The sequence below is a fragment of the Acinonyx jubatus genome, chromosome B4 (assembly GCF_027475565.1).
Source record: "Acinonyx jubatus isolate Ajub_Pintada_27869175 chromosome B4, VMU_Ajub_asm_v1.0, whole genome shotgun sequence".
NCBI lineage: Eukaryota > Metazoa > Chordata > Mammalia > Carnivora > Felidae > Acinonyx > Acinonyx jubatus.
The window spans coordinates 77,324,381-77,338,598 of record NC_069387.1 but is presented as its reverse complement, the minus strand read 5'-3'; the positions used below and the strand labels follow the sequence as shown (position 1 = coordinate 77,338,598).

The window sequence follows — 14,218 nt, the reverse complement described above, 5'->3', positions numbered from 1 at the left end:
TTCTAGATATGTAAGGCTGGATAATTGTCCAAAAATCAAGAACTGTAATTCATCACATCAACAGACTATAGAAGAAAATCACATGATAATGTCAGTAGATGCAGAAAAAGCATTTGACAGAATCCTCCACCATTTAAGATTAAAAACTCTCAGCAAGCTAGAAATAGAGGGTAACTTCCTCAACTTGATAAAGAACATCTACAAAAAATCTACAACTAACATCACAGTTAATGGTGAGAAACTAGAAGCTTTTCCACTAAGATCAGGAACAAGGCAAGGATGTCCCTTCTCACCGCTCCTTTTCGACATTGCACTGGAGTTCCTAGCTTATGTAATAAGACAAGAAAAGCAAATAAAAGGTATATAGACTAGGAAGAAATGAAACTATCTTTGTTCACAGGAGACTTAATTGTTTATGTGAAAATTCAGATGAACTGACAAAAAATAATCCTGGAATTAATAAGTGATTATAGAAAGATTGCAGGATATGCAACGAATAACTGAAATTTGAAATGAAAAACCAAACTCCATTTACATTAGCACCTCCAAAACTGAACTACTTAGGAATAAATCTAACAAAATGTATACAAGATCTATATGAGGAAAACTACAAAATTCTAATGAACAAAATCAAAAAACTAAATAAATGAAGAGACATTCCATGTTCATGAATAGAAAGACTCAAAAATTTCAAGGTGTCAGTTCTTCCTAACTTAATCTATGGATTCAATGAAATCTCAATCAAAATCACAAGTTATTTTTGGATATTGACAAACTGATTCTAAAGTTTACATGAAGAGGCAAAAGAACCGGAGTTGTCAATATAATATTGAAGGAGAAAAACAAAGTTGGAGGACTGACACCATCCAACTTTAAGACTTACTATAAAGCTATGGTAATGAAGACCATGTGTTATTGGTGAAGGAATAGATAAATAGATCAACAGAATAGAACAAAGATCCCAGAAGTATACTTGTACAAATAAAGTCAACAGGTCTTTGACAAAGCAACAAAGGCAATATACAATGGAGAGTCAGTCTTTTCAACAAATGGTGCTGGAACAACTGGACATCCATAAGCAAAAAGTGAATCTAGATATAGACCTTATGTTTTTCACAAAAATTGACTCAAAACGCATCATACACTAAAATGTAAATGCAAAACTATAAAACCCTAAAAGATAAAATAGGAGAAAATCTAGATAATCTTGGCAATGACTTTTTAGATACAACACCAAAGGCATGATTCATGAAAGAAAGAATTGATCAATTGGACTTCATTAAAATTAAAAACTATTGTTCTGCAAAGACACTGACAAGAGAATGAGAAGTCAAGCCACAGACTGTGAGAAAATATTTGCAAAAGACATATCCAATAAAAAAAAGACTGTTGTCTGAAATATAAAGAGCTCTTAAAACCCAACAATAAGAAAACTAATAACCCAATTAAAAAATAAACCAAAGATCTTAACAGACAGCTCAGATACAGATGGTAAATAAGATACACAGATGGTAAATAAGCACATGAAAAGATGCCCCTACCATATGTCATTAAGGAAATGCAAATTAAAACAATGAGATACCACTACGCACCTTTTAGAATAGTGAAAACTCAAAACTCTGACAACACCAAATGCTGAGGAGGGTGTGGAGCAACAAGAATTCCATTCATTGTTAACGGGAATACAAAATGATACAGCCATGTTGGAGACAGTTTGGCGGTTTCTTACAAAATTAAACACACTCTTAACCGTATTATCCAACAATCACCCTCTTCAGTATTTACCCAAATGAGCTGAAAACTTATGTCCATACAAAAACCTGCACTTAATGTTTATAGCAGCATAGATTCACCAGCTGTAACAAATGTACCCCTCTGGTGAAGGATGTTGATAGTGAGGGAGGCTAAGTCTGCGAGGGCTCAGGGAGTACATGGGAACTCTGTACTTTCTGCTCAATTTTGCTGTGAACCTAAAACTCCTCTAAAAATTGCAGTATATTTTTAAGAATGGTACAATCATTTTGGAAAACTAAAATGTATTTACCATGTCAGGGGGGAAGGAGTAGGGGAAGGGTACATGTGAGATGTGCCTGGCTGGGCTGGCTGTACATTCCCTCTTGATGCAGCAATTCTATTTGTAGCCATTTATTTATGTACAATGAAAACATATGTCCACACAAAGCCTCATGAGTATGTTGCTAACTGTTTTATAGATGGTAATAAACTAGAAATATTTTAGGAACCTATCAGTCAGAATGGTTAAAGAAACTGTGGTATATTCATACAATGGCGCATCACTCAGCAATAAAAAAGAACGAACTATTAATTAGCAATGAACTATCACAACAATGTAGATGAATCTCAGAAACATTTTGCTGATTAAAAATCCAGATGCACACATACAAATGACATATAAGTATATAAAATAATAACAAATAAATATATGTATTTTTAAAGTGTATACTGTTTGGTTCCATTTATATAAAGTTCTAAAATAAACACATTAATCCAAGGTAGAAAATATCCAAAAATAGTTATTGCCCAGGACAGCGGGATTATAGGAAAAAGGACACAAGGAATGTCTTAGAATAATGGAAATGTTCTCTATCTTGATATTGTATGGATTATGAAAGTGCATGAATTTGTCAAATTTGATTGAACTCCACACTTAAGATCGGTGCATTTCACTGTATGTAAATTATGCCTCAATTAATTTAAAAACATTTTACAAGAAAGAATATTCCACCCTTCAAATTTTCTATAGTGGATATGGGAGAGAAAGAAGGGAATTGGGAATGGAATCTAATTTACCCAATCAACAGTTTCTGCCACAGGGTCCAAGCATTCCCATATTGAATGTTCTTCTTTGCCCTTTTGGAAAAATCTGGCTGTTTCTGGAAGCAGCTGAGGAAAGGGCAGAGGAAAATGGGAAGGAAGTTAAATTTATCAGATCCCCTTGAGGTCTCCTTTGCCTCATAAATTCCATGGACTTGTGCCAGAATATTGATCTGTCACTAATCCCAACCCTAGGCTTAAAGTGAGATTACAAAGGATTAACAGATGAAGTTGCCACTAAATGCCAAGAAATCTCAGAGGAGAACGTTTGAGCTATGTTTGCTCTCTAGCATATTCACACTAAGACTCGGCTGATTTTGAGATGAATTTTTTGGGTCAGAATTACTCCAAATTATCCTGAATTGGGGATAAATCAATTACCCAATGTATTCATCATTAACTAGACACTCCGCCTTTGCTGATATATGATCCTGTCACTGTGTTCTCTGCCAAAATCGTGTGTATAAACCTTGAGAAATACAAGGGAAGTCCTACAGTTTAGTGCATACTGTATGTTCACAACGACCTAGTAACTAAGTAATACAATTTTGAAAGTTTCAATACTGTCTGAACCTCTGTGTATATCCTAGAAGGCTGCACTCTCTATTCCAACTTTGGTGCTACTGTCTACAGTCTTTATGCATGTGGCTGCATGTGTTTTTTTCAGTGGGTCCTCTGTAGGTATGGGACTGGGTCTGTGGGATTCCCTCTGAACAGCATCATTCTGCACTGAGGATTGCAGGATTAGGCACTTAGTCTTAAACTTCTGATGGATTATGACAATATTGTATCCCTCAGTCTCATCTGCCAGCTCTCCACCCAAGGAGTCAGAAAGACAAGGCAGACTTTGCATGGGCTCCATCTTCAGGACTTCCCTCCTGCCTTCCTCCATGCTGGGAAAAATGCAAGGAGTACAAGTTAACCCCTGGGCCCCAGAACAAAGGCCTTCTTCATTCCATGGCGATCAGAAGGCACCACGGAAGGGAAGCTGTCCTGGCAGAAAGAAGAGGCTGGCTTCAGCAGCCTGCTGGGGAGGAGGCTGACTGTCATCGGCGTTACTCAGGTTGCTTGCTTTAGTTTCTCTCACATAGTTGCGTGAACTATCACCCTTTGTTTGACTCTTGTTATGAAGGTCTGGCCTTCTCCACCCTGCTTCTCTGGGAAAATATAACTCCCCTGAGCTCCACCATGGGACATGATTCAGGAACACTGGGGAGGTTTCATTGAAGAAATCCATTTCTAACCACCCAGTGGGTCCCCACTACCTATGAACACAGCCCTCTCCTGAGAGTGGAAGCAACAGGAGAGGGCAGAGGACAGGACTCTAGAGGAGAAAAAAAGCACAGCTTAGACCCAGGGCGGCAGTCTAAAAGTGGGTTCCAGAACACAGGACACCTCCCTGCAACCAAAGATATAAAGAATCCAGGGCAAATGAATCAAGTACAAACTTGACCTTTTGAGTGTGGTGGGATAAGAAAAGAGTGAAATCACAAGGGGACTCACCATGGGGTCCCTTCTGTCTAACTCGCCCACCTCACTGTCATAGGAACCTGTGGCAGCTCTCATGAATCTTTCTCTAGCTGACATCACTCATGGTCAGGGTCACCAGAAATGATTCCCAGGGCATTATTCCCTGGAAGGTAGTGATGACAATTTTTGGGAAAGAGATCTTTAGATATATTAGAGAGAATATAATATAATATAATATAATATGATATGATATGATATAATATAATATAATATAATACAATACAGAATGTATTATCAATCTGTAAATAGGAGAAATACTTGTGTTGGGAAATGAAACATAGTACTTTATACTGCTGGTGCTATCTGGTGCACATGGCAAGCTGGGAAGTTGATAATATGTTCAAGTTAAACCATCCTCTGACAGGCTAAATAGCTGAATGTAAAGCTCCTGCTGCAATTGAATTATACCCCGTATTCAGGGATGAGTCTGCTCCTATGCTGGAAAAGCTATATAATCAGTACCAAAGGAGGCACTGATCTGGTCACATGTGCTGCTTGATAGCAGCCTGTCCCTGCGTGCACAACCCTGAGGACAGAAGAGGACCGACCCAACAGCAGGTGGCTCAGAGGAGACTGACTTCATAGGACAGAGAAGGCAGCTTGCTGGGCTCCCACCAAAGACCCAGATCCTCCTTTTCTCTGGCCACACTTTCCTTCCAGCCACTTGGGTAAGGAGCTGCTTCCACCCTGGAGCAGAGCTTTCCCCTGTCCTGCTGCTCTGAGTACCAACAAGCTTGTAAATCATACTTCTGCTACTGTTGCTCTTCTGGTTTCCATGGCTCTGAGTGGCTTCTAGGAAGAAGTGCAGACTCCACCTGTGACTTCCAGATCCTTACCAATATGACACAAATCTGCAATGCTGTTATCATTTTTTTTCATCCCCGCCCCCTCCGCCACACACACAGCTGCATCTGTGTTTCAGTTCTTGAAGATTCTCATGAGTTCCTGAACTCATCAAGCTTCTTCATACTTCCATTATAATAATGGTATTAGCTCATCTTCATTGAGAACTTCTGTGCAGGCACTGTGCTAATACCTTTATGTTACTTCCTATAATCCTCACAACGCTGTGAAGTAGGTACTATGTTCACCCCCAGGTTACAGCTGAAAAATGAAAGTTTTCAAAAACACATAGGAACCTAGTTATGAACCTGAGCACTCTGTCTCCAGAGCTCATGCTCTTTTTTAAAAAAAATTTTTAATGTTTATTCATTTTTGAGAGATAGACAAAGTGCAGAGGGGCAGAGAGAAAGGGAGACACAGAATCTGAAGCATACTCCAGGCTCTGAGCTATCAGCATAGAGCCTGGTGTGGGGCTTGAACTCACAAACCATGAGATCATGACCTGAGCCAAAGTCAGACGCTTAAATGATGGAGCCACCCAGGCACCCCTAGAGCGCACGCTCTTAACCAGGGGTTGAACAACTGTTTCTTTAAAGGGCCAAATAGATCTACTATTAGTACTACTAAAAAGTAGATCTTTTAGTATTTGCAAGCCATACATTCTCAGTGGCAACAACCCAACTACACCATTACAGTATGAAAGCAGCTCTAGACATAAATATTGGGCAAAATGCATGCTACTGCCACCTGACTTGCCAACCCTTCCTACCCTTCCTGGCATCATCTATGCCAAGCCTAAAGCCTCTATCCCAAGAGAGTAGAGCAGATCAGAACACTGCGCCATGGGAAGGAACACATCTTTCCCAGAACTGGGTGGAAGCACATTTCTTGGTCAGCCATTGTGCAACCAGGGTGGAGAGAAGGGAGCCATTTCCATCATCCTGAGAAGGTATCTCTTTCCTGAAAGATGCTCAGATAGCACCTCCTTTGATATTGTGCACCCCAAAACACTGGGGAGATGGGACATTTATAAGATAGCACCAGGAGATTTACTCAGGTCATCTCAATGTGCGAGTTTCTCTTTTCTCTGCTGGTTGCCATTTCACCCTGTGTTTCTCACAGAATGCCCGCAATTGCTCTCAACACTCCTTGTGCTCAGTGCTTACTCTGTGGACCTCATTCCTCTCCAGACCAAATACCACACTCATTTCACAGCCTTCTTTCCCTCTGAGGTGTGTAGCCAGTTCAGACTGCAAGTGCTGAGATTAGAAATATAAATTTTGAATTTACTTATGACATCATCACACATGTAAGGACACATTTGTATGATTCACTGTTTCTATATGCCCCTCAACTTTCTGTACACACCCCATTAAGGAGTCTGCTTCTTGATTCCTAAGAAATGTCAAAGTCTGTTGGAATCAAACTTCAGTGATTCCTCAATGATTTTTGTCCTTACTCACTTTTAATTCCTTAAGTTAAGCTCTAAGTGAACATTTCGAAACAGGACAGAAAAGATGTCTACGGATTCCAGTTGGAGAGAAAATTTTGCATAATAATCAGATCGGTGGAAGACCAAGCATTGGGGAGACGGGTGCAGAGGTCAGGCCTCTGGGCAGAGTGGCCCCTGGTGATGTCTCCTGTCCTTTCAGGAAACTGCCAGTTGGGCAGCTTATCACACAGGACAGAGACAAAATGCTCATCTGGCAGTGTAAAAACTCAACTCTCCAGTTCCTTTGTCTTTCAAAGGGAGTTATGTCCCCAGTATAGCCACCATTTCCATGCCCAGGCCATCAGGAGGAACAGCCAGAAGCTTCAGAGGGACAGGTACAAACATGGTGAAAAAACACTGCAGGCCACTTCTTGCTCAGGCCTCTGGGCAAATGCCTATAAGAACTCAGACAGTCGCAACCTGATGGGAAGGGTGTTGCTAGTAGAGGAGAAAACCTGTGTGGGAAGGGGGCACACAGAGGAGTGTCTGAGTAAGCAGAAGGAAGGGACAATTATCGCAGATCAGCTCCTTGTCTCCTTTGTTTGAGAACATGACTAATTCCTGACTTCAGTGAATTCATACGCAGCCTTATTGTGTTGGGATCATCAAGGCTGGAAGGCAGGAGAATTTCTCCATGACTAAAGGAAGCCAAAGAAGCAATCTTCATATTTCATACCTTTAAGAGGCTGGGAGTGATCTCACTATTTCTAAAGATCAGCCCTTCCCAATCTGCAAGCTCACCTTCCAGGACGGAGCCCAGCCCATTTTCACCATATATAAGATGCTGCCGGGAGGCTCATCTCACAGATCTGCTCCTCTCAGCTCTACCCTCCAGCCTCTCACGCTTTCTTCAGCCTTCCCCTCTTCAGGAATCATGTCTAGCAAATCCACCGTGAGGAGCCAAAGCGTCAGCCACCGTGGCTTCAGCACCAGCTCAGCCAGAGTCCCAGGGGTCTGCCGCTCTGGCTTCAGCAGTGTCTCTGTGTCCCGCTCCAGGGGCACGGGTGGCCTCGGTGGAGTGTATGGAGGAGCTGGCTTTGGGAGCAGGAGCCTCTATAGCCTGGGCGGCTCCAAGAGGATCTCCATCGGAGGGGGCAGCTGTGCCATCAGTGGCGGATATGGTGGCCGAGTTGGAGGTGGCTTTGGCTATGGAGGTGGAGCTGCCAGTGGATTTGGTTTTGGTGCCGCAGCTGGTGGTGGCTTTGGGCTCGGTGGTGGAGCTGGTTTTGCTGGTGGCTATGGGGGCTCTGGCTTCCCTGTGTGCCCCCCTGGAGGCATCCAAGAGGTCACCGTCAACCAGAACCTCCTCACTCCTCTGAACCTGCAAATCGACCCCACCATCCAGCGGGTGAGGACTGAGGAGCGGGAGCAGATCAAGACCCTCAACAACAAGTTCGCCTCCTTCATCGACAAGGTGAGCCAGGAAGACCTGCCTCCACTGGGATGTCAGGCTCCCCAGACTAGACAATCAATGAATGTCCTACTGGGGTGAGGTTCAGGAGGGAGGGAGAAGGGGACTCAGAGGAGCTCTCCCCTGGGATGTCAGATGGCCTCCATGTTGACAACAGGCAGAAGGTGATGGAAATCACTTGAAACCACTGGGTCTCTTAAATGTCCTTCAACCCAGCCAGGGAACAATACTCAACTTGTGTTATCCATGAAGCAAAATAAGGCAATGAGAGAATAGAATCGGTCAGCTTTACCTGCTGAATATTCTAAGAGATTAAATAATAATTCCAGTGGAAAACGGTTCTAGGGTTCTGGACATGAGGAAAGAGGTGAAAGAAAAGAAAAAGATTTCTGAATGAATTAAAAAAAGGGTCAGAAATATTTACATAAAGATAGAAATAAGAAAAAGATTTCTGGCTGAATTAGAAAAAAAGTCTCACAAACATTTACATAAATATAGAAATGCAAAATGTGTAGAACTAGAGCATGACCATTAGGGCATTTGTTATACAGGGCAATCATGCACTAAAGCAGAAGTTAATGGAATCCAGTAATTAACTGAATTGCATTAAATCACTAGTTTCTGCACATTTAACAGTCTTTTACCTGAGGTACAATTCAAATATAACTTTCCACTTTATAACAGAGAAATACTATGTTTTTAAATGTCTATTTAAGTACTTTGAGAGAGAGAGAGAGAGAGAGAGAGAGAGAGAAACGGGAAGAGAGAACAGGAGAGGGTTACAGGTAGAGAGATAGCACAGAGCCTGACAGGGGCTAGATCTCACAACACTGAGATGATGACCTGAGCCCAAATCAAAAATCAGAAGCTTAACTGAATGAGCCACCCCGGCACCCCAGAAGTATTTTTAACTAGATGTGTGGTTGTGCTTTTCAATAAAAAGAGAAGAAATGTTGAAAGACACTGCTAGGCCAAATAGCTTAGTTGGTGAGAAGATGTCACAGGTCCATGGAAGAACTTCACACTAAGACCAGTGAGGTTGGAACGAAATAGGGTTGGGGGTGCAACACTGTCAGCCTGACCCTCTGTACATGGTCTGTAATAGCCCAACCTGGGCGACTACCCAAAGTGCCTGGGCACCTGTCAGGTTACATCTCTTTCTCCCTGGCTTTCTGTGGCAAATAACAATCTTGTCTTCTTCCAGGTGCGATTCCTGGAACAACAGAACAAGGTCCTGGACACCAAGTGGACTCTGCTCCAGGAGCAGGGCACCAAGACCGTGAGGCAGAACCTGGAGCCCTTGTTTGAGCAGTACATCAACAACCTCAGGAGACAGCTAGACAGCATCCTGGGGGAGAGGGGCCGCCTGGACACAGAGCTCAGGGGCATGCAGGACATGGTGGAGGACTTCAAAAACAAGTGAGCACAAGGACAGAAAGGGCTCCATTCCCTGAAGTGCACACCCAATTAAGACTATTGGGTGACTAGGTCAAGATGTGGGCCTGATTCCATAGCAAAACATGTTCATGGAAATGAAACTCACAATCGTTGCCGAAAACAACCCCAAAATAGCAAAAAGGCCATAGAGGTGCATGGGGAGAGAACAAGATAAAAACAATTTAGGGACCCCCAAAAATCATTTTTGTGGCTCACTGGCAGGAAGCTCTTTTTGGGTATATCTCTCTTATGGAAAGTTGGGATTCCAGGACACTTTTTCTGTATCATCCTTGCCACTGGCTCAATTATGTCTTACCCTCTTCTGTGTCTAGATACGAAGATGAAATCAACAAGCGCACAGCAGCAGAGAATGAATTTGTGACTCTGAAGAAGGTGAGCTGCTGAAGATCAGGGGTTCATGTTCCTTTCTAGAAAGAAAGGACTCTTGGGCCCTGCACACATCCAAGAGGGGAGTAGATGGGGAGACTAAAAGGTGTTCAGACTGGGAAGGAAGGCTCAGCTGACTCCAAGGTGTTGGCTTGTTCCCCAGGATGTGGATGCTGCCTACATGAATAAGGTTGAATTGCAAGCCAAGGTAGATGCTCTCATGGATGAGATCAACTTCACCAGAGCCTTGTATGAAGCAGTAAGCATCCCCACTCCTCTTTTTTTGTTGTGATGGGGCTCTGCCAAGGGTGGAGGATCTTGGGGTGGGGTACGTCTGTAAGGCCAAGGGAAAGATGATCTGATGATCTTATGCTCTGCAGGAACTGGCTCAGATGCAAACCCACATCTCAGACACTTCCGTGGTCCTGTCCATGGACAACAACCGTAACCTGGACCTGGACAGCATCATCGCTGAAGTCAAAGCCCAATATGAGGAGATCGCTCAGAAGAGCCGGGCTGAGGCTGAGTCCTGGTACCAGAGCAAGGTGAGCCTTGAGTTGACAGGTGCCCAGGATTGCCTGTGTCCTCTTCCTAGACACCAGCAAGCCTACCCCCTTCGCTGGGAAAATCACCTCAAGGAAGCTGATGATTTCTCACAGGTGTGAACCCTGCACTCACAGAGCAGGCATTCACAGAATTTATGTGCTTTTTGAGTAAGTCAAAGAACCCTGCTGCAGGAGGCGAGCTACAAAGATAGGGATCTAGTGATGCTTGCTTTTGTCTTCACCCTGAGTCGGCTCCCTTGGAAACATAATACACAACATTGCCGGCCTCCAACTGAACTAGGCAGCCAGCAGTCCATTAAAAAGAGGGTCTGTGATCAGTGTACAGTATTCAGTGACCTTGCCCCGTCAACTTTCTCTAAAATGCCTTGGTGAGAAGTCACTAGCTCTGGGTGTGTTCAATGCCAGATTGAGAAGTCAGGTCACCATTAGCATGTGAAAACCCACATGCACCACCTTCTCTCCCTCTGGACTGCAGTATGAAGAGCTGCAGGTCACCGCAGGTAGACACGGGGATGATCTGCGCAACACCAAGCAGGAGATTGCTGAGATCAACCGCATGATCCAGAGGCTGAGATCCGAGATCGACCATGTCAAGAAGCAGGTACGGTGGGGGCTTCTGGAGAAGACAAGCATCGCTTCCTCACTCAACCACCAGGCAGCCATCAGCCACCATTTCGGAAATGCTGGGAATTGGGGGAAGAGCAAAGAGAGGGGTGCATGTGGCTCCCACCCTCAGTGAGTTCCCACATATGAGGACAGATGAGTGCTAACCCTACAGAATGACACAACCGCATGACAAGAGCAATCCCAATTAGTCAGAGTGTAGAAAGATCATCCAGGGACTTTTGAAAGAGATTACTTAAGGAGAATGCTTGGTTTAGGAATACAAGGAACAAGTGGGGAAAGAAAAGGGGAAGCCCAAAGTGGGGGGGGGGGCGAGATTGTTCTAAATCTGCTCAACATCGAATTGAAACAGAAGTTGAGCAGTGACCCAGGATGAAGATCGGTGTTGCCCAAGCATGTTAGAAGACCTTAGGAGTGAGGAGGACAAGATCTCAATGGCCAGAAGTGAAACTCGTAGCCTTAAGTGAAGATGTTGGTAATTTTGTATAAATTAGGGGGCATCCACATGAATCATGAGAAAAGGTTCTGGTCTGGCTTTGGAGACAGCACTCAAAACAAACTGAGTGGGTCAATTTCTTTCAACTATGCAGGTATTTGGTCCAGTATAGGGTCTCCCACCCAACCCTCAGAGAAGGTGGTTTAAAAAAGGCATATATGTTCTCATGTGGCTCCCAGACTAGATAAATTGTGCAAAACAGGAAAAGACTGGGAAAAAAATGTGGTAGAAGTGCCTTACCATCGTATCTGGGCTCTGGAACTGTTCCTCACTGGAAAGAAGTATGGCTAACTCTCCTGGAGCACTACGTTACGAGTTCCTTCTGCCTATCTTCTTGCTCTAGTGTGCCAACCTGCAGTCTGCTATTGCTGATGCTGAACAGCGTGGGGAGATGGCCCTCAAGGATGCCAAGAACAAGCTGGCTGATCTGGAGGATGCTCTGCAGAAGGCCAAGCAGGACATGGCCCGGCTGCTGAAGGAGTACCAGGAGCTGATGAATGTCAAGCTAGCCCTGGACGTGGAGATTGCCACGTACAGGAAGCTGCTGGAGGGCGAGGAGTGCAGGTGAGTAACTCACACTAGCTCCTCAAACCTCTGAATACATGTCCATGATGTCTGGCCATGAGCACAAGTTGAAGGCATTCTAGTTATGGCCACAATCATGACTCTCAGAGAATCTTAAAAGGCAGTTTGCTCATGGGTTATCCTCACGTCGAGGCTTCCCACTCTGGCCCAGTGGTGGCTGTCTGAGGTCTCACGGTCCCTGTGTCTTCTCCCTTCCTAGGCTGAGTGGGGAAGGTGTTGGACAAGTCAACATCTGTAAGTACTTTGCTTGCCCCTCTCCCTTGCCCTTAGCCCTTCTGACGAGACTCAGACTGGCAGAATGAGCTCATTGTGTCCTGTGTGTCCTTGTCTCCCTCCCCTTCACAGCTGTGGTGCAGTCCACCGTCTCCGGAGGCTATGGCAGCGCTGGCGGCTATGGCAGTGCCAGCGGTGTGGGCAGTGGCTCAGGCCTGGGCGGAGGCAGCGGCTACTCCTATGGCAGCGGCCACAGCCTGGGAGCTGGCTTCAGTTCCAGCAGCGGCAGAGGCATTGGGGGTGGCTTCAGCTCCTCTGGGGGCAGCAGTTCCACCATCAAATACACCACCACCTCATCCTCCACTAGGAAGAGCTACAAGCACTAAGTCCTGCCATCAGCTCTTGGCCCCACGTCGTCCCATCTGCAACTGGATTGCCCTCTCTCAGGCTGCTTCTCCTCTCCCGTCTCTGGTTTCTTACTCTCTGACTCTGAGCGGAACCTGCTGAGTGCCTTCATTTCTCATCACTGCCTATACCTGCTCCACCTGAGCTGCCACTGCTCACCATCCAAAGGTCACTGCCTGGGTCCTACTCCAGGACACAGCAACTTCTTCTTGCTTCCACGGGCCCATGAATTCCCCATCTCTCAAGTAGTGAGGCCTTCCCTCACAGTGCTTGTGAAAGCATAAGTGATCAGCTCTATGATAAACAGGGTTTGTGTCCCTGTCATGTGTTCTTCTCCTTGCTCTCTTCCAATGCAATAAAGCAGATTTATAATATAATTCATGGTGGAGTGGTGACTTGCTTCATTACCTTTGGGTCCTGAGTGTTTTCATCAGACAAATGCCTTGTCATGTGAAGAATACTCCCAATCTCCAGTCCTCACTCCCATCCTCTAGACTGCTTCAGCAAACCTCAGTCTCGCATCCTGATGCGCGGCATTCCTTGCCAGATTAGATTCCATGTAAATGCTTGTCAAGTGGAGTGGCAGGCATCTGGTCTACATCAATGTAAAATGTTTGCGCTGCCTGTATTTGGGAGTAGCATCTTAGCCTCTTTGACTTGGTCTGTAAGATTCTCTGCCACCTGCCCCAGCAGCCACCCATAATGCCCAGAGAAATATAGTACTGTCCAGTTAGAGCCAGACAATAGTGACAAGAGAATAAGAGATTAGATTTTACTTGCAATTGCCTTCGTGACCCAGAAACGTGCCTGACAATAGCAATTAATATGTGTATACTGCTGAACCGGAAGTATACTTCTAGAAATGTATCTTAAGAAACTAGTACAAATGAAGGAGGTTATACGTACACGGATGTGAATTCCAATAATGTTCACAACATGAAAAACTTGAAAACACTAGATCTGAGCAAATTAAGGGTCTACAAACTCAGCCACAAATCTTAGATGCTGACCTCTTAAAGTCTGAAGACAAAACAAGAATGGAATCTCCCTATTCCTTACCTCCTAGACCTCTTAACAGAGGCTCAAAGAAGTCAAGTTCTGTGCTCCAATGAGATGATCTTGCATCCCCTCTAGCTGTGCCCTGGCCTGCTCTGGTTTCTAAGAATGGTTAAGGGAAAACTCAGGATACAGTGCAAGGATGGTCTGTTAACTTCTGCTTCCCAACCACCAGTCACCGTTTTCAGTCCCTGTTTTCCCCATGCCCCTAACCCCAACTCAGCACAAGGGAAATTCTCATGGATTGGCTAATTTATAAAGATGTTTCTGGGTCCTGCTATATCAGCACCCTGCTGTGTTCTCCTGTAACCATTCCCACAAGGAACAGTGTCAGCCTT

At 44.5% G+C, this 14,218-nt stretch overlaps 1 protein-coding gene across 1 annotated transcript; it reads left to right on the top strand.

Annotated features, from left to right (window-relative positions):
- The first annotated feature begins 7,413 nt into the window (after positions 1–7,413).
- Positions 7,414–13,201, top strand: LOC106986465 (keratin, type II cytoskeletal 6A). Its single transcript, XM_027055055.2, has 9 exons — positions 7,414–8,114; positions 9,316–9,530; positions 9,881–9,941; positions 10,099–10,194; positions 10,316–10,480; positions 10,977–11,102; positions 11,965–12,185; positions 12,406–12,440; positions 12,552–13,201. The coding sequence occupies exons 1-9, from the start codon at positions 7,482–7,484 to the stop codon at positions 12,803–12,805; spliced, it is 1,806 nt and encodes a 601-aa protein (XP_026910856.2). The 5' UTR covers positions 7,414–7,481; the 3' UTR covers positions 12,806–13,201.
- The last annotated feature ends 1,017 nt before the right edge of the window (positions 13,202–14,218 follow it).